The 23034-nt window shown below is 32.9% G+C and overlaps 1 protein-coding gene and 2 pseudogenes across 2 annotated transcripts; 2 read left to right on the top strand and 1 right to left on the bottom strand.

The window, feature by feature from the left end:
- Positions 1-12189, top strand: part of LOC18594500 — a 65293-nt pseudogene extending 53104 nt beyond the window's left edge.
- On the top strand, positions 4779-9081 carry LOC18594496 (rust resistance kinase Lr10). Of its 2 annotated transcripts, none has more exons than XM_018124853.1 (5): positions 4779-5259; positions 6065-6779; positions 7077-7186; positions 7281-7310; positions 7836-9081. In XM_018124853.1, exons 2-5 carry the CDS (start codon positions 6094-6096, stop codon positions 8969-8971), a joined length of 1962 nt encoding a protein of 653 aa, XP_017980342.1. In that variant the 5' UTR covers positions 4779-5259; positions 6065-6093; the 3' UTR covers positions 8972-9081. The 2 variants fall into 2 exon arrangements, with proteins under 2 accessions (XP_017980342.1, XP_017980343.1); XM_018124854.1 differs by having other exon boundaries at positions 6073-6779.
- Positions 12626-14562, bottom strand: LOC18594501 (annotated as a pseudogene).

Genomic DNA, 23034 nt, shown 5'->3' on the forward strand with positions numbered 1-23034 from the left:
ATGATAATAAAAAATAAATAATTGTATTAGCATAGCATATACATATCGCATCATACATATCATTGCATATTAATATTTTTGTTTTCGAGTTTAAGCCCCGATGATGGGATCTTTCGGGGATCCTGCGAAGGCGGGTATTTCTCGAAAAGTTCCTTAGGTGAAAAGATGTCCTCGGGTCCCACCAGTATGATGGGAGGGCTCGAGAACCATCTTTAATAAAAGGCTTTTACCCGAATTAGGTCCATTATGCACAAAATATTATTTTAAAAAGAAAATGTACGATGACCCCGAAGACGGGAATTATTCGTCGAATTTGCGAAGGCGAGTTTCTCGGATAATTCCCTAGGTGAGAGAATATCCCGAGTCCCACCAGTATGATGGGCGGATTCGGAAAATATCCTCGATAAAAGGTTATTTGTCCGGCATTTTTATCTCACGCCATGCATTTCATCTCGCCACTCATTTGCATTCCATTTTAGGTTAAATAGGAGATAAAATAAAAATAATAATTAAGGAAATCTAGTGAAATTAAAATTAAAGCCCAATAGGATAATCTAAAAATGGTACTGTTCATGGAACGGGCGTTCGAGGGGTGCTAATCCTTCCCCGAGCGTAACCGTACTCCCGAACCTAGATCCAGAAAATTGTAGACCGGTTTAAGGTTCTTTTCGGTGGACTTAAAATTAATTTAAGTTTGCATCGATTAAAATCGAGTCAATAGGTGGCCAATCGCACCTAGTAAAAAAAAAAAAGATTGGTGGTGACTCCTGGTTTAATTTTTTAGTGAGTTTTCACATTCACGTCTGGCGGTCGGGTTCCTGGACCCGCACGTTACGACAGCGTGCCAGCTTTTCAAGCAATGCTGTGTCACACACTCTAAACATGGCGTGTCACCAACTCTAAACTCTGGCTTGTCACAGCTTCCCTCCATGGCGTGTCACCAACTCTGAACTCTGGCGTGTTACAAATTCCCTCTATGAGGTCTCACAAACTCTGAACGCTGGCATGTCACAGATTCCCTCCATGCCGTGTCACCAACTCTGAACTCTGGCATGTCACAAATTCCCTCAATGGCATCTCACCAACTCTGAACGCTGGAGTGTCACAGATTCCCATCATGGCGTGTCACCAACTCTTAACTCTGGCATGACACAAATTCCCTTAATGGTTTCTCACCAACTCTGAATGCTGGCGTGTCACAGCCGTGTCACACATTCTCAACATGACGTTTCACAAACTCTAAACCCTGCCTTGCCACAACTGTGTCACACATTCTCAACATGACGTTTCACAAACTCTAAACCCTTCCTTGCTACAATCGTCTCACATATGGCCTACTATAGCAGAACCATTTCCTGCTTTGGACTCACATCTTTCTCTTTTCAACTCACCACCGTATCAAAGATTTCTGGTTTCACATCATTAGCCAAGCTTTCCATTCATCACGACCGGTTTCTCGTTTGGTTTAATATCACTCTTCTCATATTATTTGAATGTCATGTCCCAAATTTCTGAAAAATCATCTCATGCAATATTATTTTGTTTTGCACAACCTTCGCAAAAAAAAAAAAATGGATGTTTTGCACAAAATTTCATATTCGTAAAATTCTTTGCATATTTATTTTTTCTCATTTTTTACCTATTTGAGAGTGCACGTTAACGAAGATAGCTCATTAAGGGTATTTTTGTCTCAAAATTTATTATGGTGGTTAAAAACAGTTAAAATTATTTCGAAAGTTATTTACAAAAACACGTTATTTTCAAGAGCTAAAATAAAATTCCCTCAATCAAGTATATAGCTAAAATATGTCATGAAGTAAAAATTAAAATCTCTCTATTTGACAACAATATATTTAGAGCAACCGGGTTTTGTAGTACATTCAATAAACACTTGCATGTGAAATTTAAAAATAATTTTAATATTAGTAACAAATTTGAAAACCTTCAGTAAAGATCTTCAGTCAAGCACCCGACGTGAGCGAGTCGTACAGTGCCAGCATGACGAGCCTCGAAGCTAAGGCGCCAGACGTTGCTTCCGGAGTTCCAGTAGCCATTGACGTGTAGGCTAGGCTGAGATGTGCCTTCCTTGACTAATTGTTGGTCTTCAGAAAAAAAGACAAAAGAAGTTCTGAAAATCTTATCCAAATGCTTGACTGACTACTTAAATTGTCACCCACGAATATTTTGTCGTCGTTGCATGTCCATTCCTTCTTATTTTTTACAAAAAAAAACTAAATCAATTTATTTTATTTATTTAAATTCAACTCAAATTAAAAATTAAATCAAACAAAATTTAAATTTTTTTTACTATTATAAATAAAAGAAAAAAATTTATTTAGTCTTTTTATATTATTTTATTCCAACATAATGTAAGTTATTCATCTAAATTTGACTTTAGGTATAAATTTTTTTTTATAGAAAGAGAATTTAAACTTAACTTTTACAAAGAAGATAAATTAATGTACATATTCTACAATCAAATAATCAAGTAAGAAAATATTTATATATTTTTTTACTTCATAAATTTTTTTACACTTAAATATTTGACTTATTAATAAATATATCTATCATCTACTTAAATATATGTATTTTTCAAATATGTTTTTTAATTTAGTCCCTCAATTTCTCAAATTTGTTAAATTTAGTTCCTGTATTATATATTTTTATTTAATTTAGTCCATATGACGTNTACATTTAAATATTTAATTTATTAATAAGTATATCTATCATCTACTTAAAGATTTATATTTTTTAAATTTAGTTCTTTAACATCTCAATTTTATTTAATTTAATTTTTATATTATATATTTTTATTCAATTTAATCCCTATAACGTAACACACAAAAAAAAATTAATTTTTTTATCTGTCACGTGGCACTAATACGTCAACATGTTAGTACTACATCAGCATTGCTATGTCATCATATTAAGGTCATGTGACACTGTCACATTATCAAATTGGTATCACGTGACATGCCACATTAGCACTGAAATTGTCTTTTTAACAGCAAAATTATATGTCGTTAGTGGAAAAAATTAAATTGAAATAATTCTCAAAATTAAAAAATTAAATTACTTTAATTTTTAGTATAGAGATTAAATTAAATAAAATACATGAGTATATAAACTTGATGAGTATTTTGATATTTTAGTATTTTGTCTATGGAAAATTACATGTAATTTTTGTTTAAAGGGACAAGTTTAAGTTTTTGTTTCTCAAAAATCGTTCTTATTAAAAAAAAAAGAAAAAAGTTAAGAGTTTTTGTAATTTTTTTGTAAAATAAAAATTAAAAAAAATTGGATTTAGTATTAAAATTAAGTGAAATAATTAATTAATGAATAATATTATTTTAACTTGACTTGAAGTCTTCAATCCACTTGACACAGGGCCCACAAAAATTCAATTATTGCATGAGTTTGGATCTAGCCCATCTGCTACTTGCAGAAACTGCTCTCCACATTGACTTTGATTTTCAAAGATGAAGACTTGCTTTCATTTACGGCCGAAAGAACAATGTTTGTGCGTCCATATTTTCTCTTCGATTAACAACCCTTAACACGTTAATTTTGTTTAATTTAATTTTTATATTATATATTTTTATTTAATTTAATCTCCATTACATGTTATAAATTTTTTAAAAAAATTTTGTGATTTATCACATAACACTATCACGTCATTCCATTAGTATAATGTGATATGTCACGTTATCAAAATGTATCTTATCAACATAACATCAACACTAACATTATCTCTTTTAATAAAAAATTAAATATTATTAAAAAGAAAAATTAAATTAAAATAATTTTTAAAATTAAAAATTAAATTACTTTAATCTTAAATATAAAAGTTAAATTAAATAAAATACATAAATACAAAGATTTAATGAATATTTTGATCAATATAAAATACTTCTCTGCGCTATTTCCCAGAGACCACATACAGAACATGAAAAAGGGGAGCTTAGCACAAAAATTCCTCTATCACTCCCGGGAAGCAGAACTCCTTAACAAAATCATGGATTCGTCTTTTTAGAATTCCTGCATTGCCAAAGCATGAAGTCCTCCTTCCACTTCAGCCAAAGTAGAATCTCCCAAGCTCCAGACAAATGTACCATTTGAAAATCAAATTTTTGGGTGAGATAATACGCGGAAACCATCAATTCCCACGGACTGCATTGTAGAGCAGTTCCCACGGACAGCATTGAAGAGCAGATTTTGATGTCCAAGCTTGGACATATTGACTGTCCTAGTTTGGTCAATAGGCTCCACGCATTTAGATTATGCCTCGGATAGCTTTTGGGCTGCAGTAGGCAATTTTATCACATTTGGTGGACACGTTATGCTGGATAGAAGCATTTGGACAGCTTTAAAGGAGTTGGTGTAAAAGATCGTCTTGGTTTCACATTAAATGTGGCTCTCTGGTAGCAATGTTTGGGCTAGGATATTCATTGTCTTACACACCAAACCGTGGGGTCCAACTGAAATAATAACTTGATGGGCTGTTTATTGGATTTTTATGTACCCGGGGACAGTTGTAACTTCGTCTTTGTGAAGTCTAGCTGGGAACAGACCTCCAATCTCTTCAAATTGGATGTTTTTAGAATTGGAATTGTTTTTAATTTTCTTTATTTTATTTTTATTTTTATATAATTATAAAATTCAAGTCGATTTGACATTGACAATTAACAAATAAAATTTTTTTTTTGCAACTAATAAATCAAAACCATAAATACTCCCTCCACGCCCTTTTAGTTTTGTACCAACTCAGCCTCTCATACTATTATTACGACATTTCCTAGTCCACCACGCATGAAAAAAAAAAATTAAAATCCAAGTTGAAGTTTTAATATTTTATCCATTGACAAAATTTCATGTAATTTCATGTAATCGCCGATCGGCGGCAAGAGAGGAAAAGGTAGCCTGCGGTGCGGCTGGTCTTGGGTGGTGGCCGGTGAAGAAGGATTTGTTTAGAGAGGGTGGAGGCTTTTAGAGAGAAGTTAGAGAGTTTGGTTGGTAGAGAGAGAAAATGGTGAAGTGAAATGAAAGAAGAAAGGAAAAAAAGGGGTTTTATAGCTAGGCTTGGTGAGCTCAAAACTACGTAGTTTTGAAGCTCACAAACAAATCCTCTCTAACCTCCCTAAACGGCGCCGTTTTGCTGGTGGAGTATTGGAACAATAGGTCTTGGGGCAGATCCACGGGGTTCTAGTGACGGGCTGGCTGAAGTGGGTTGGTCATTTGGGCCGCTTTTAGCCCATCAAGGTAAATCCTTAACATTGATCCATTTTGTATGATTTTTATTTTGAGAAATATTAGGTAGAATTAATTTTAAATTATTATAGTATAAAATTTTATTTTATTATTTTATGATATTTTAAGACTTAGGAGATTTATGTAAATGAAAGAATATAGAAACAATGGAGCATAAAAAAAAAATTAGTAATAGAAAATAAAATAAAAAATACAAAATTCTATGATATTAATCACAACATAATATACTGATGATGGGATGATCGGTCGGGACGTGAGAAATAGTAATCTCGGATTAATTTTTTTTAGGTTCGAAATTCGAATTAAAGCTCCACCACTAATATGATGGGAAGATCTTAATTTTGAGGTTTCCAGATTTTTAGATATCAATTATTTCAACTTCATTTTCTAACTTAAAATAGCAGGCACCGCCCTAATATTTAAGTAAGAAAGAAAAGTTCTTAACTTATTGCAGAGCTTTGACTTATTCCTAACAGGGAGTGTTACAGCCATCGCGCGTTCATTTATTAGATATTTGAGTGCTTCGTCTGTACATATATATTTTCCTAAGACTTTTTAGCTTCATCCTCATTAATCAACACGCAGTGAAAGAAAATATCAGGCACCGCCCTATGGAAAACCATTGCTTCATTTTAAGTCTGACTCGTCTCCAATAAATAAGAAAGAAACGTTATTAATTTATTGCGCGTTCACTGATTGCCACAAAAATGATTGTTAGGACCTTGGCACGACAGAAGATATTTAAATGCTTCGTCTGTACATATTTTCCTAAGACTTGTTAGCTTCATCCTCCTAGTCTCACAGGTCACAGCCCAGCTTTCCAGAATGCCAAAAGCACAACTTCCATTGTTTGGCCTTATGGTCGTCCTTGCTCTGTTTCTATCCCCTGAATCTTGCATCGCTAGAGGCGGAAACAACGACTGCGGCTTTACTCTGTGTGGAGACGTTAACATCAGTTACCCTTTACGATTAAAAGGCCAGCGACGGGCGTGTGGTGAGATTGAACTGGAGTGCGAGCATGATAACCGCACGACCTTGGTCGGGAAGTACGATAAATATTATGTTCAAGAGATCTTTTACGAAAATTCTACACTCCGAGTTGTGGGTGCAAATCTGGGCAGGGATAATTGCTCCCTTCCACTCAATCGGTTCTATGAAGATTTTCCCTTTTGTGGAATTCCGTTCTTTGATTTCAGTGGGTTCCCTGACCATTATAGCTTTATGCATCTAGTAAATTGCACAACACCAGCAGAATCTTCTCTCTATGTCAATGCCTCTCATTGCCCCAGTAGCTCTTTATCTCCACTCTCCTACTTTTATTTTTTAGATCAAGAAACCCATCCACGAGATTTCAAGCAATCTTGCACGGTCGTAGCTGAGGTTCCAATCAAGGTTGAGAATATCACAGGCCTGGATTCTTTGAAAATCTACGAAAAACTATTATTGGGCTTTGAATTGTCATGGTCCACGCGGGAAAGATACTGCTCAAATAAGCTTTCGTTCAATCAAATGTAAGAATTTCCAAGCATTTTAGATTCATTTTCTAATTAGGCTGAGTTTGGTTGGTTCATAAATTTTTCATTTGAAAAATTGGGGTAAAAAGCTTATGTTTTGCAAAAATTATATTCTAAATTTAGTTTTCAAGATTTTGTTTTTATGTTTTGACATTAAAAACTTTAATGTATAAAATTTACTAAAACTATTTTTTTCTTAAATTTTGTAATAGAAAAATAAAATGAGATGGCGATAATATATAATTGCTTTGACTCTGCACTAACACTTTTACTTGGATGTCTTAAACATTCCAGATTGGCGAAAATTCGGGATGCCTTGACAGACTACCTGAACAGCTTTCTATATTTTATTATCCATCGACCCCTTATATCAGCTTTCAATGGTTTTCCAGCCGAAACTAATAGTATGCTTTCTGGAGTTCATTATTATGATTTGCCTCTTCTTTTCCTTGTGTTGAAACTTATACATTTGTGGTCTTGGTTTTTTTTTTTTTGCAGGAACATATATTATGTGTATTGGAATAACAGGTATGTTTTAGCTCTATACTTGTGCATATGAAAATTGACTTCTAAAAATTAAAAGAGCTTATGTTCCTTTTTAATGTAAAATTCAAAAATCTATAAAAGCTCTTTAAGGATTTTGAAGGTGAATGGGTATACTAGAATAAACTTGTTTCAGATATAGAAAAAGAAACAGCAGCCTTCAATAATATGATCAAATAATTAAATTTCTATTTCAAAATTCATTGCAGAAATTAGTAATTAATTATAATGTTCTAATACTAAAGCAAAGGGAGATCTTACTAAGAAATTATCAAATGCAGTAGAGATTTCAAATACTAGTATTTAATAAGGGAGCATGAAACAGTTACATGTAGAGTGTTTAGGGTTTAGTTATAATTACACTTTCATTAGGTTATAATTAGTTATAAAGTTCACTTAGACAAATGATAGCAACACATATATTGCACAATTTACGTATAATTTTTTGGGGCAATAGCCCTCATTCAAAATATATATGCTAATTCATTTTAATGTATTTTTCTTCAAAAGGAGGAATAATCTTGTCAAGAATGTTGTTGGGGATATCTATCTTGATTGCACTTGTTACATACAAATTGCGAAGGAGACATTTATCTGTAGATGATACAATTGAAGAGTTTCTTCAAAGTCAAAATGATTTAATGCCAATAAGATATTCTTACTATGAAGTAAAAAGAATGACTAGAAATTTTCAAGAAAAATTAGGTGAAGGTGGTTATGGCTCAGTATTTAAAGGAAAGCTTCGAAGCGGTCATCTTGTAGCAATAAAATTATTGGGCAAGTCAGAAGCTAACGGGCAAGATTTCATTAATGAAGTTGCTACAATCGGGAGGATTCATCATGTTAATGTGGCGAAACTTATTGGATTTTGTGTGGAGGGATCAAAACAAGCCCTTGTATATGACTTTATGTCAAATGGATCTCTAGATAGGATCATATTTGCAGAAGAGAACAAAATCAGCTTAAGTTGGCAAAAACTGTTTGATATTGCTCTGGGGGTGGCTCGAGGAATTGAATATTTACATCAAGGATGTGACATGCAAATTCTACATTTTGATATCAAGCCCCACAATATTCTTCTAGACGAGTACTTTATCCCAAAAGTTTCAGATTTTGGTCTTGCTAAACTTTATTCGGTAGATGATAGCATTGTATCTCTCACTGCAGCACGGGGTACAATAGGATACATTGCTCCTGAATTGGTCTACAAAAACATTGGAGGCATCTCGAATAAGGCTGATGTTTATAGTTTTGGAATGTTATTAATGGAAATGGTGGGAAGAAGGAAGAATTTGAATGCGTTTGCTGAACACTTGAGTCAAATATACTTTCCTTCATGGATTTATGGCCAATTTCATCAAGGAGAGGACATTGAGTTGGGAGAGGTTACAGATGGTGAAAAGGTAATTGTTAGGAAGATAATAATAACAGCTTGTTGGTGTATACAAGTGCCACCTAACGACCGTCCTTCAATGAGCAAAGTCTTGGAGATGCTTGAAACTGATGTTGAGCTCCTTCAAATGGCCCCCAAACCTTTTCAACTCCCTTTTGAAATATCAACCAAGGATCATGCTGATGAGAATCCAAACGAGGATCCAACTTCATCACTTCTTTTTTCGAATGAAATTAGCTTAAATATAGCATAAGCTATGGAACTTTTCATTTTATTATGTTATTTTTGTACTTTGATAATAAGAAAAAATCATGTCCCTTTAAAACCTAGAATTTTGTATTGTAATTTCCAATCTTGCCTCTATACTTTGAGCTGTGTTTCTATGGGTTTTCTTCTTTCGGACCCTTTTTGTACTTTTTTTCATAATGTCTTTCATTTGGCTCATTTGACCTCTGTTTGTTATTGCCTTTGTTCAGCTTAACCTTCCCCCTTTTTGAAAAGACGGCTTGGAAGAATTAAAAATGGTAATGGAAGCAAGAACTCAATAAGAAACAAAATAGGGGCCCTCAAGGAGGTCATCAGAGAGTTTGGTTTATCTCGATTTAAGTTTAACTATACCTAAAAATGGAATGTGATAAATTATTGTGCAAGCAAGAATTAATAAAGAATAAAAAGCATCTCTTAATGTAAGGCTAAGAAAGTTTGTTAGGAAAATATTACATAGGATAAAGAACAAAGATTTTAAACATGCAGTTGTAAATTTTCTTCACTAACCCAAGAAAGAAAGCTCCCTGAGAATTCATTGCATGGCACATCTCCAAAATCGCATTATCAATAATGTCATAACAAGTCTTAAGTTTATTCGGCAAGAGACTTTAATGGCATAAAGTTACTGATATGGGCAAGATAAACTGTACAGTTACAAAAGTTTTCACTGGCAGCCTAATTCCTTTTCAAAACCTAAACAAAAACTAAGGGTTGATCAGTAGCTAATTTCTATTTGAGTGTTCAAAGTTCAGCATATTCATCAAACTTTTAACTTATTCAAAAAAACAGATTTAACCCTCCTCCATATACGGTTCACAAGAAGAACAACCAAAAAAACTATTAAACTGGAGCATCAACGCAAAAATAGCTCCCAACCATGATGCAGTCCTGCTGAAAGTCCCATTTCCGGAACATCCAATCCTGCCAAAACACAGCGAGGCCACTCATCAGAATCTGTCCCTCATTCAGACTGTTATGACATTTATTGCTATGATATGTAATACTATTCACAATTCTTGGCATCAATTCATAATTCTTAACATCAAATGTAGCTAAATTAAAAAAAAAAAAAGCTTGGTGTTTTGGTAAATTTGATCAGCTTTGCTGGAATTGGGTAGTTTAGTGAAATTAATCATAGGATTTAGAGTCTATCCATATTATGAATTATAATTAAAACCAAATAAGTTTAATCCATTTTTTATAAAAAAGAAAAATAAATTAAATAATGTAAATATACACTTTATTATTTAAAAAAATCTAACATTTTATACAATTATAATTGAGATTCTAAATATCCTTGACAACATCATAGGACTGTATTACTCTGACATCTACGAAACGCTATTAATGGACTTTGAAATGTCATGGCAATTCTATGATATGATATGAGCTGCGCTGTCCTCCACATATATTCATTTCATAAGATGAAAGAATTTTTCAAGCATAATTAATTATTTTCTTTCGCTGAGTTTTCTTGGGTTTGTTAAAGTTACGATTGGAAAAAGTATAATTAATTAAAATCTACATTTCACTCAATTTTTTTTAAATTAAAACATTTTGAACCCATTTGTCATTAATGTAATTATTTTGAAACAATCCATATTTTAATTAAAATTTTTTATACTAATACCAAACATTAAAACCATATTCTAAATAATTAGGATCTTCAGTTTACTCCATTTTTTGTTTAAATTAAAACATTTTGAATATATCTTTCATTGTAATTAATTTTGACTATGGAGAAATTAATATTGGGGGATCATTTTGGACCACCTTATTTTAATTTTGGGTCTATTTGGCTGGCAAGTGGCAAGGAATGAAAATAACTTTTCTGAAAATTGTCTCACTTCTCTGCAAGTGATTTGATTTAAATCAAGTTATAGCCCAAAAAGTCGCTTGCTGTTTTCTCCAACATTAATGATATTTCTTTGGATCCACTCTCTAAAATTGACAGGATCAATGGTTTTTCTAATCCAATAAATTTGTACATTTTGTATCTCATTTTATTTTCTTCGAAAAATAGGAAGAAAATTCCTAAACATGTTTTTCAAGAGATTGACTAATTGGTTAAACTGTTTAATTTCCACATTGACTTTAAGTTTCGACAGTGACTTGCTCTCATCTACTTAATCCAAACAAACAAAAAGAAAGAAAAATGTTTTCTTTCTTGACCCACTGCTGGTCCCCGGAAAACAAGAAGAAAATTCCTAAAGATATTTTCCAAGAGCTTGACTAGATTTTTCAAATGATGACTTACTCTCATTTACTTAATCCAAAAAAATGAAAGATGTTACTGTGGTTCTATATTTCCTTGACTTAAAGCTTGTTTAGCCTCCGTCGCTTCTTCTTCCGCACCCAAATTTGCAGCATGCCAAAACCAAAAGCACAATTTCCATTATTTGCCCTCATTGCCCTTCCTTTTATTCTATTCCCTTGCCCTGCAATATATATTATATCCCTCGTTCAAAATATTTATATTAATGCATTTTAAAGGATTTTTCTTCAAAAAGAAGAGTAATTTTATCAAGAATTGTTGGGGATATCTATCTTGATTATGTTTGTTACATATAAATTGCAAAGAGACATTTATCTATAAATAAAACAATTGAAGATTTTTCTTAAAACTTGAACATTTGGTTCATTGGTTGGTATATAATTTCTCTACTTAAAGAGTAGGGTTCGAATCTCTCTTCTCCAAATCCAAAAAAAAAAAAATTAATATCTATTAAGTATTCTTAATATGAAGTAAAAAGATTGATCATCGGTCTCTTATCTTCAAGATGGACGAGAAGACGCAATAGGTGATTGTAGAGAAGCTCGGGTGTTTGGGAGCAACTTATGATGATTTCACCAACTCCTTGCCTTATAAGGAATGCTGCTATTCTGTCTTTGATTATAATTTCAATACAAATGAGAATTGTCAAAAAAGCAAGATTTTCTTCTTTGCATGATATATGAAAGCGAAAAAGAAAAACCCAACACCTTGTTTCTCTTTGTTCAATTTTTGAAAGATTGTTGCAATTCAAATGGCTGCAATGTTGTTTGTTGTATAGGTCACCTGACACATCAAGGGTGAGGACTAAGATGCTTTATGCAAGCTCTAAGGACAATTTCAAGAGACAGTTGGATGGCATTCAAGTTGAGTTGCAAGCAACAGATCCGAATGAGATGAGCTTGGACATTGTCAAAGGACGAGCCCTTTAATTCCATATAACTACTTCCATTCAAGGCATTTTCCTTCACAATCTATAGTCTTCATTTGTGAGAGTGATTCCCTTGTTTTTAACTTTCTTTGTATCTCAAGCAAACCTCAGTCTAATTGATAATATATAACCGTAAGAGATCCACCCCTGTTTTTCTAGTTTTCATCATGATTACATCTATATATCTCCTAAATTATCATTATGGATGATTTTGTATTTTATTTTAGAAGTTAAGATTACTCATATTATCTTTTTATTTTTGTTTAAACAAATAAACTTCGTTAATTTTGCAAATAATCTGTAACTTTCAGGGAATCCGCCTTCTATTTAATTAATTCGGACAAAATTTTCATATGATATGCTGAATCGTAGGCAATGGTAATAATTTTATTATTCAGTAACAATGATCATAAAAATGAAACAAAAAAGAGAGGTCTCTATTGCTTCTTATCACTCAGTTTCTTCTAATATTCAGTCTGCCACTCCTCCACTTGCGTAGTTATTTTCTCCATTTGGTCGAGAGAAGCTTGAAGAGCTTGAGGTTCATATGGGGAAGGCAATGTGCATGGAAGCTTATCACTAGGGGACTTCACCATCGACTGCTCCAGATACTCCCTCCATAAACCTTCCCTTGAGCATGCTGCGGTTTCCAAGCAGACCCTTTAGGCTTTTAAAGGTATTGTTGGTTTAAATTTCGAGGGCTTGGCGTATTCGTTCAACAAATGAAACATATAATCATATATGTTTCGTATTGTCAGAAACTCTTCAATTAATTCGCTTCCTGCCTTCCCAATAGCCTATGCCTGAGAGAGTAAAGCGTATCATCTTATGAGATAAAAAGGCTGTGAATGACATATAAAGAAGCAGACAAGTTTCAAACAAAAAAAGAAAAAGTTTGGGACGCAATCCATTCCAATCCATATTCCATTTGCTAAGAATATATGTATATATATACCTTGTCAGGGTGATTATTGTCCCATTCAACTGCAAACTTTAGATCTCTGCATTTGCTTGTGTTGCGGATGGGCCAATAGTACTGCATTGGCACCATGCTTCTCGAGAAGAAATCATAGTATCGAGGCGTTATCATCAAGATCATGCTATCGCATGCTAGTATGTATTTCTCACTTCCAGACCATGTCACTCCTTCTACATAAATTTTATATCTTTCTACAGATGGTACCATTCCAAAATTCAAAATCCTTATTAGTATCAAAGAAAAAGAGTAATGAGTATTTTAAAATTGAAATTTATGATAAAGGAAACGAAGAAATAACCTTCAATAAGAATGAGATAAGAAAGGTTCCGTATATACCTATGGGTGCACTAATCTTCCAATTTAGAATGCTTGAACCCTTCTTCATTTGCTTTGGTCCAATTCTGAATTTTTTTTTAAAAAGAAGAAATTGTTAATTATGTATGGATTTTGTAATTTTTTGGGTTGGGCATTAGCTAATTTCCTCATGACTTCAATCAATATATAGAAGCCCATCCAAGACTCAAAGTAGTAAAAGAAACACAATTTTAAGTAGTTACCTGTATATAAAGGCGAACATTCCATTCGTATTTATTTGAGAAGTTACATTTCCGAAGGTCTTTCCTTTCTAAAGAATTATATGGGTTACCCTTCCAATAGGCATAAGGTATCCTATCTTCCCACTTGATCCTCTTGTTGCCATTCTTTATTGCACTCAGCATATGCTCGCATGGCATTATATTAACCTCAGCCCTACCAGAGCAAAACAAAGTAAACAAGACTAGCTGGTTAATTGCAATTAAAATTTAGTAGTTTTCTTTTGACCTTTTTTTCACAACACCAATGAATTGTGGTAATATGTACAAGAATTTACCATCCCCAGAAGGTCCAATCAAGGAACACAATGTTGAGTGCTTCCTCCTCACCACAGTAATGAAACAACGGCGGTGGTGATGTAGCATTAGATCCTTGGTAATCCGTTTTCTTGATCCTTGTCTTGTCTCCAGTAAAGAACAAAAGGTCTAACTTTGGTAGCTTTCCAGGGTAAAATCTTAGAAGCTGCAAAATGCCCCATAGCATAAACAAATCCCTAGGCTCATAAGGCTCGCCAAACTTCTCTTTGTGGACCTTACCTTTGACAATTACAAGTCTAAGCTTTGCACTCGATTTCCCTCTTTCAATCATCTCTTCTGTAATTCTTGAACTCTTCTAATGCTGTAAATCATGGTGGATCCACTGGAAGTAGTCCGGACAAGTTTCAGTTGACAATTCATCAAGCTCAAATACTGATGGGTAATTGTCAGGGCATTTCTCTCGCAATCCTGAATTAAGGCAGTTTAAAGCATATTGAATTCTTGGTTGGAGCTTTGTAGTGCTACTTCGTGAGGAAGAAATCATCAGGCGAAATAGATTGCCTTGTGTTGTTCAATGTTCTACCCACACAAGTATACGTATCGCAAAAAAAATATAGTGATGAGTAGAGTGTCAATCTCACAGAGAATTGAATTACTTCTTACTGTTAACTACTAAAACTAACACCTTAATTTTATCTAAATAATTAAATTTAAAATTATTAAAAAGAAAATTAAACTAATAAACTGAAACTAAAATTAAATAGTAAATTTGTCTAAGATTATGATGTCTCTCAACACTTCATCTGATTATTGTTTCTCTCTCTTAACTTAGTTTAATGGATTAAATTGCTAACATAGAGTTCTAAATTATTTACAAATCTTTGTCGAGTTTCTCATAAAAATACATCTCCCAATTAATTTACTATATGTCTATGCCAATTAAATTAAAGAAAAATTCATTAAGTTTGTGCTCTAATTTTGGCTACGTATGGCTTATAGGTGTATGTCTACCTTATAAACAAATCAAATCACCTAATCAATAAAGTGCATTTGATTTTATGCTATTCTATTCAAGGTCTACCTAAATCTCTTTCGTTAAGGTTTAACCTAAGTTTTCAATTTAATCTAATTGGTGATCAGGCAATTAGAAGCATTAAGAACAGAATAAAATAAACAACTTAAATCCATCAAACATAAGTAAAAGAGAGATAAATAAATCAAACTACATACTGAGTTCAATCATAATCTTAGATAAAAAGTTTAGTTCCCTATCAAGTCACAAATCATTATCAAATAAAGTTTAAACATTAAAAACAAAATCAAGAGAATAAGAGAATAACAAAAAGATAAAAAAACCAAGAATTGTATTCTTGATCTCTAAATCTTCTTGAATCCTTCAAATTTTTCATGGCTTCAATGACTCTGTGGCTTGACTTCTAACTGTCAATCTGGTGTTTTGTTCTCTTCTGAAAGGTTGTTTTTACGAGGCTTTGAAGTTAGGCCAAGTTGGGTGAAGAAAGAAGTTAATTTTAGCTGAGATTTCCTCATTAGACTATGTGGGCCGTAGCCTTATCCAATTAATTAACAAAAATCGTAATTGCTCTAGGACTACTGCAGTGCTTCAAATTCGATAAGAATTTTTACCACCTTTCAGGCTAAACTCGGTAAAGTTGTAAACATGAAAGTTGTATCTTTTTCTCTTATCTTTCCAATGGTTTAAGAATCACTTCATTTGGAGCTTTGTCAAGAAAGTTATAGCCGAAATATTGAAACATGTGCAGTGAAAGTCTACACCTTGAAATTGCTCTTCTTTTGCCACTAAAATCTTCTCTCATCAAACACCTACAAAATCATAAATAAATCAATAGCAACCTATCTTAACCACATTAACACCAAATTAAGTATAAAATTAACTAAGATTAGATTGACTGACCTAAAATAACTAACCTAAAATAACTAATTAAAATCTACTAATTTCTATGCATTACAACAAGAACTAAGCTAAATTACTATCAAAATTAAGCCCAAATAACTCTATAACATAGAGTTATCACACCTCTAAACTTAATATTTTGCTAGTCCTCGAGCAAAACATAGAAAGAAACTAACTTATGAAAATCAAATTTAGTTAAAGAAAACTAAAACAAATATAGTTATGACTACTATTACTACTACTACTAGAGATAAAGTGCAGCAACTCAATAATTCTCCATAATTTCCTCAAAAGTATGTCTATCAATCATTAACCTAAAGAAAAATATAGGCCTCATTTGAATTCATGTTTCAATTCTAATGCAAGCACATTCTCGAATGGATTTTCGTGTGTGTGTGTAAAATCTTTTATCAAGAATATTATGATATCCAGATGAGTTTATGCCAACACAAATTTCAAATTAGTACTAGATTTCCATAGGTTTACTTTTCATTTCTCTCTCCACTATTGTAGACTAATATAAAGCTAGGGATCAATAGGACTTTATAAAGCTTGTAATGTACGGCTAGAGTCAAGGTAGGATAGAGGATAATAATATAGCTCAAATCACCCTAAGCACATAATTATTCTAGGACCTATCTATAGAGCTCTATTTTTCTTCTTCTAGTACACCTTTTTTTTTAAACACATTTTTTTTTCACAATTTCACACCCCCAAACTTATTTTCTTTACATTGTAGATAGTGGGGTGATTTTTAATATTTTGAACTCTTTTTTTTTCACATCAACATCACCTTTCTACCATATGCATTTAGCTCAATCTATATTTCCTAAAAATATATATATATGCTTAGGAGTGAGGGTTGCAAAATTGAAAAATTAATTTTAAGACTAAGCTTAATTATTATGCAGTTAAATAAAGAAAAGGAGAATACTAGGGATAAAAATTTAATAAGGTAGACTTTTTAGGCTCAAACAATCCAAAGATGGCCTAAATCATCTCCTTGACTAAGTATTACCGAGGATTTTGCCTTGAGAGAAAGTCAAGGAAATTCTAGAATTCATGATATAATTTAAAATTTACATCAATATAAACCTTCTCTAGATATTTAGAATAATTCAAAGTAAAACATATAGTGCTCAAAATTGTGAAAATCACATTCTAACAATGATACTTAACAAAAACATTTAGCATGAATCCAAATAAAAACTTTATTCACCAAAAGCTAAGAATTCCAAACAATTAGTTATCATCTTTGGTTAAAGAAATCATCGATGTTAATAGAGTTATTCTTGATTTAAGGAATATTGATGTTAAAATTGAGGATGAAGACCTAGCCCTAATTCTTTTATGTTCTTTGCCTCCATCGTATGAAAACTTCGTCAATATTATGTTATATGGCCCAGACACTCTCACTTTCGAGGATGTAAGGGCATCCTTAAATTCTAAGGAATTGAAGAAGAAAGTTGGTAGTATCCAGAATGAAAATCAAGCAGAAAGTTTGGTTGTGAATAGAGGAAAAGATATTTATTTTGCAATAGATCACTGTAATGTAAGATTGCAATGCAATCACATTACAACCAAGAGATGTAATGTAATTGCAATCCAAAACTAATGCAATCACATTACATTGCACTCTACAATGTTATTAAAAACATTTTTACCCTTTAACTTTATTACTTTGTTAAAAATTGTAATGTTATAATTAAAATAAAATTATTAAAATAAAATATATAATATAAAAATTAGAAATTAAAATAAAATAAAATATAAGAAATTAAAATTTATATAATATAGGTAAAAAAATTAAATTAAAATATATAATATAAGAAATTATATTAAAGAAATGAAAATAAAATATATAAGATTATAATAAGAAATAAAAACTAAAATATATGACATTAAAAATATATTTAAGAGATGATATTATATAAAAATTAACAATAAAAAATACAAGTATATTAAACTTGCATTTTAATAAGTAGGAGTAATTTTGAAAATTAACATTACATTCCCAGCAAAGTACTTACAAACCAAATCTTGCAATGTTATCTTCCTTGCATTTTAATCATTATTTTGCTTGTATACCAAACACTGTAATGTTATTTTCCCTGCAATCATATTGCTTGCAATCACATTACTTGCAATTACATTACTTGTAATCACATTGCATTGTAAGGTAACAAACACCATCTAAACGTGGTTGGAGATGACTTTGATACTTTTTAGGAAATTGATAATGTTCATGCAATTATCAACAGTAACCTGATGGATACATGGATCTTGGATTCAGCTTGCTGCTTCCATATATGTTCTTGGCATGATTGGTTTCTAACTTATCAATCTGTTGATATGAGCACTATGCAATTAAGAGATGATTTCTCTCTCTCAGTTGTTGGGATTGGCACAATTCGAATCAAGATGTTTGATGATATGGTAAGAACACTTAAGGTGAAACATGTCCCTGACATGTAAAAGAATTTGATATCCTTGAGTTTGTTAGATAAAAAAGGCTACAAATATAGTGGCCAAGATAGTGTCTTGAATGTATCTAAAGGAGCTTTAGCTATCATGAAGGGCAAGTTATCTAGTGACTTTTATCGTCTAGTGGGAAACATGGTCATTGAAACTATTTCCATAGTCTCATCCAATGATCCTAATGTTGATGTAATACGTTTTTGGCATATGAGATTGGGTCATATGAGCGAAAGAGGGATTAGAAAACTAAGCAAGCGTAGTTTGTTGTGTAGTTAAAAACTGGGAAGTTAGATTTTTGTGAGCAACATATAGTGAAATTTAGCACTACAACTCATCGAACCAAGAGTGTAGTAAATTACATCCATTCAAATCTGTGGGGTTTTTCTCTAGTGGCATCAAAAGGTGGATCATTATACATGTGGACCTTTATTGATGATTTTTCAAGACAAGTGTGGACGTATTTTATGAAGGCCATGAGTGAAGTGTTGACCACCTTTTTGTATTGGAAGGCATTGATCAAGAAGCAGACTAAGAAAAGGATTGAGAGCTTTCAAACAAACAAATGTTTGAAATTTTGCAAAGGTGAATTTGGTATGTTCTGCAAGAATGAGGAAATCGTTTAGACACCGCACTGTCATCAAAATAGTGTTGTAAAATGCATGAAGAGAACACTTCTGGAGAAAGAAAAATATAAGTTCTCGAATGTTGGCCTAACCAAAGCATTTTGGACAGAGGTTATCAACATGGCTTGCTACTTGGTAAATCGATCTTTACCAACTGCAATTGAATTTAAGACTATCAAAGAAGTTTGGTCTGGTAAGCTTGCTGATTACTCTATATTGAGAGTATTTAGTTATCCAATTCATGCTCATGTGAGTGATTGTAAACTTGAGTTGAGGGCAACGAAGTGCATATTCCTAGGTTATGCATTTGGGGTGAAGGGTTATCGGTTATGGTGTACTGATTGTAAGTCCCCAAGTTTTTTGTAAGTCAGGATGTTACCTTTGACAAGTCTGCATTACTTCATGAGATAAAGTCTAGAATTGCAAACACATCAAACCAGGAAGTTGGCAAGCAAGTGGAGCTTGAAATCAATGCTCTTGTGACAGTGCACGATGATAGTGAAATCCCAAATGAACTGCAAGTGGTACAAGAATTGGTATCTCAATGAAGCATTACTTGTATCGATGGTGATTTTGATTCTTATGTTTTATTTGTGGAAGTAAAGATTAATGAGTTTTACTTTTATCATAAGGCAATTACATATATTGAGTCTTCTAAGAAGATTGAGTCTCTACATTGGGATCAAACATGGGAGTTTGTGAAAACACCTAAAGTACTATTGATGTTGGCTCAGTGTGTGAAGAAGGTACAAGCAATAGTTGTAATGTCATTAGCTTTTCGAATTCAGATTTTGCTGGTGATCTAGATAGTAAAAGATCTCGAATAGGGTATGTGTTTACTTTCTCAAAGTCTACAATCAATTGGAAAGTAGTAGTTGCTTTATCTACAACTGAAGCTGAATATATTGCTGTGACCTAGGTAGTGAAGGAGGCTTTGTGGTTTCAAGGCTTGGCTAGTGATCTTGGTATTGAACAAGCATATATACTTGTGTTTTGTGATAGTCAAAGTGTCATAAACTTGACTAAAAATCAAATGTTCCATGAGAAAACCAAACACATCTAAATCAAATGTAACTTCATTCAAGAGATTCTTTCTAGATGTGAGTTGTAGTGAAGAAAATAGCTACAGTTGAAAATTTAGCAAATATGTTGACTAAGTCAGTTTCTGGGATAAAGTTCAAGCATTGCTTGGACTTGATCGATGTTCGTAGTGCTTAAGGCCCTTTGGGGCAATGGCGGTGTCAACGAAGATTGGTTTGTAAGGTGGAGCTTGGTGAATTCAAGCCTAAGGTGGAGATTTGTTAGGATAGCCTTGAGTTGTAGTATGATTAGGATTGTTTAATTTTAATTAAACTAGTATACCTTGGTAAGATAGTCTTTAAATCTAGTTAGACTAGAATAACATATCCTAATTATATTAGGATAAGATTATTATACTTGACCCTTATAAAAGGATCCTATGGGGTTCATCACCTAGATTTAGAGAGAGTGATTTGGGGGTACGTGGGATAAGGATTGTGAGTTTGAGATTGTTCTTGTAATCTCCTAATTTTTCTCTTAATGAATTTTTCTTTGTTGCTGTGCCCATGGATATAGGTCATCAAAAGACTGAACCACGTAATTCTTGTGTTCTTGTGGGTGTGCTTGATTTCTTTCTTTCTTTATTCTATTGATTAGGTAAGATCTTGAGTAACTCTTTAGATATAATTTTGTAATTTTCACAATAGCTATTACACAAAAAAGCAATATATCACAATACTAGGTTTGCTATAGGTACAGCTACAAGTCTTTCATGTCTGTCACTTGCTTTTTACTTTATAAAAATAAGCCAAAAGGACAAAAGGTGCCAGAAGAAAAATCTTCAATTTGATCTTCAAGTTTCAACCTGTTTGTTGGAAGACCTTTGGTCATGATATCTGCTAGTTGTTCATGCAAACTACAATGCTTAACATTGACTTCTCCATTTTTGACAACCTCTTGAATCATATGGAACTTGACTATAATATGTTTTGTTCTCCAATGCTGCACAAGATTCTTGGCCATGGCTACTGCTGATTGTTTGTCAACCCATAGATCAGTAGGTCTTTCTTGAACAAAGCCAAGAACATTTTTCTTAACCAAACTGCATGATTAATTACCATTGTAGCTGATATGTATTCAACCTCTGCTGATAAATGAGCAACAACTTCTTTTTTCTTTTTTTGGAGTTCCATGAAAAAACTCCATAACAAAAGAGAAAACAAAACCAGAGGTGCTTTTGGAGTCATCAAAACTCTCAGCCCAATCACTATTTGAATATCCATGAAGATAATAGCTGCAAGTTTTGCTATATTTGATTTCATAGATTGCACTTCCTTTCACATATCTTAGAATTCTCTTTGCCGCTGCCAAGTGAGCCATCTATGGATTATGCATGAATCTTGACAGTAAGCTAGTGCTAAACATAATGTCTGGCCTTGAAGATGATAGATACAACAAACTTCCTATCACACTTCTAAAGTGTGATAGATCTGTAGGGTCTTCATTATCTGATGAAGATGGTTTCAAGTTTGTAGCTATTGGATTATTAACAGACTTGTAGTTTTCCATTTTGAATCTCTTTAGTTGCTCAAGAGCATACTTCCTTTGGTGGAGCACAATATAATCATTAGTTTGGATAAATTCCAACCCAAGAATATATGTCATCAAATCGAGATTTGTCATCTCAAACTCCTTCATCATATTTTCCTTAAATTCTGCCATTACGTTGTTAGGTGGACCAGTGACTAGAATGTCATCAATATAAATTGAAACTATGAGTTCTTCATCATCAACTCTTGTTTTTGTATAGAGAGTTGGTTCACTCTCACTCCTATGAAATCCATGGCTGCACAAATATGCATCAATCCTTTTTTACCAAGCTCAAGGAGCCTGCTTAAGCCCATACAGAGCCTTTTTAAGTTTGCACACCTTGTTTTCCATACCTAGCTTCACAATCCCCTAGGTTGTTCAACAAATATCTCCTCCTCCAATAAACCATTGAGAATGGTTGATTTTACATCGAGATGCCAGAGCTTCCAATTTTTCTTAACGACAATTGCTACCAAAAATCTGATTGTATCAAGCTTAGCAACAGGTGCAAAAGTTTCTTAGCAGTCGACACTATATGTTTGTGTATATCCTTTGACTACAAGACGAGCCTTGAGCTTATTAATACTACCATCACTGTTGAGTTTAGTCCTAAACACCCATCTTACTCCCATTACTTTCTGGTTTGTTGGTCTATCTACCAAACCCCATGTGTCATTTTTCTAGATCATATTCATCTCATATTATTAGCTTCAAGCCAATCATTATCCTTGGCAACTTCATTAAAAGAAGTTGGCTCCATTATAGCAATATGACATCTCTTATAAACATTAACAAGGCCTCTAGTGCCCCTCACTAGAGGATCATCAACAATATCATCTATTTCTTCAACTTCATGTACATCCTTATCTTGGGAAATTTGCAAATTCTCAATGCTTTTAATTTTGAGCCTTGACCAATTCCAATGCTTTATTTCATCAAAGTGAACATCTCTGCTAGCAACCACTTTGTTGGATAGCACATCATACAATTTATATCCCTTGCTAACCTCACTAAACCAAGATGGATAGCCACTCTTGATTTTTCATCCAATTTTCCTCTTTTGCTATATGAAACTCTAGCATAAGCTATGCAGCCAAAGATTTTCAAATATGCCACTGAAGGCTTTGTGCCATGCCAAACCTCGTATGGGGTTTTGTTGTTTAACGCCCTGGTAGGAGCAACATTTAATAGATTATTGGCTGTGTTAACAGCCTCTGCCCAAAAAAGTTTTGGTAGTTTCTTCTCAAATAACAAACAACGGGCCATCTTCATGAGCGTTTTATTTTTTCTTTATGAAATCCCATTTTGTTAAGAACTAAAAGTAATCGTACGCTGATGCTTTATACCAAACTGAGCAAGATACTTCTCAAAC

This window comes from Theobroma cacao, chromosome 7 (assembly GCF_000208745.1).
Source record: "Theobroma cacao cultivar B97-61/B2 chromosome 7, Criollo_cocoa_genome_V2, whole genome shotgun sequence".
Lineage (NCBI taxonomy): Eukaryota > Viridiplantae > Streptophyta > Magnoliopsida > Malvales > Malvaceae > Theobroma > Theobroma cacao.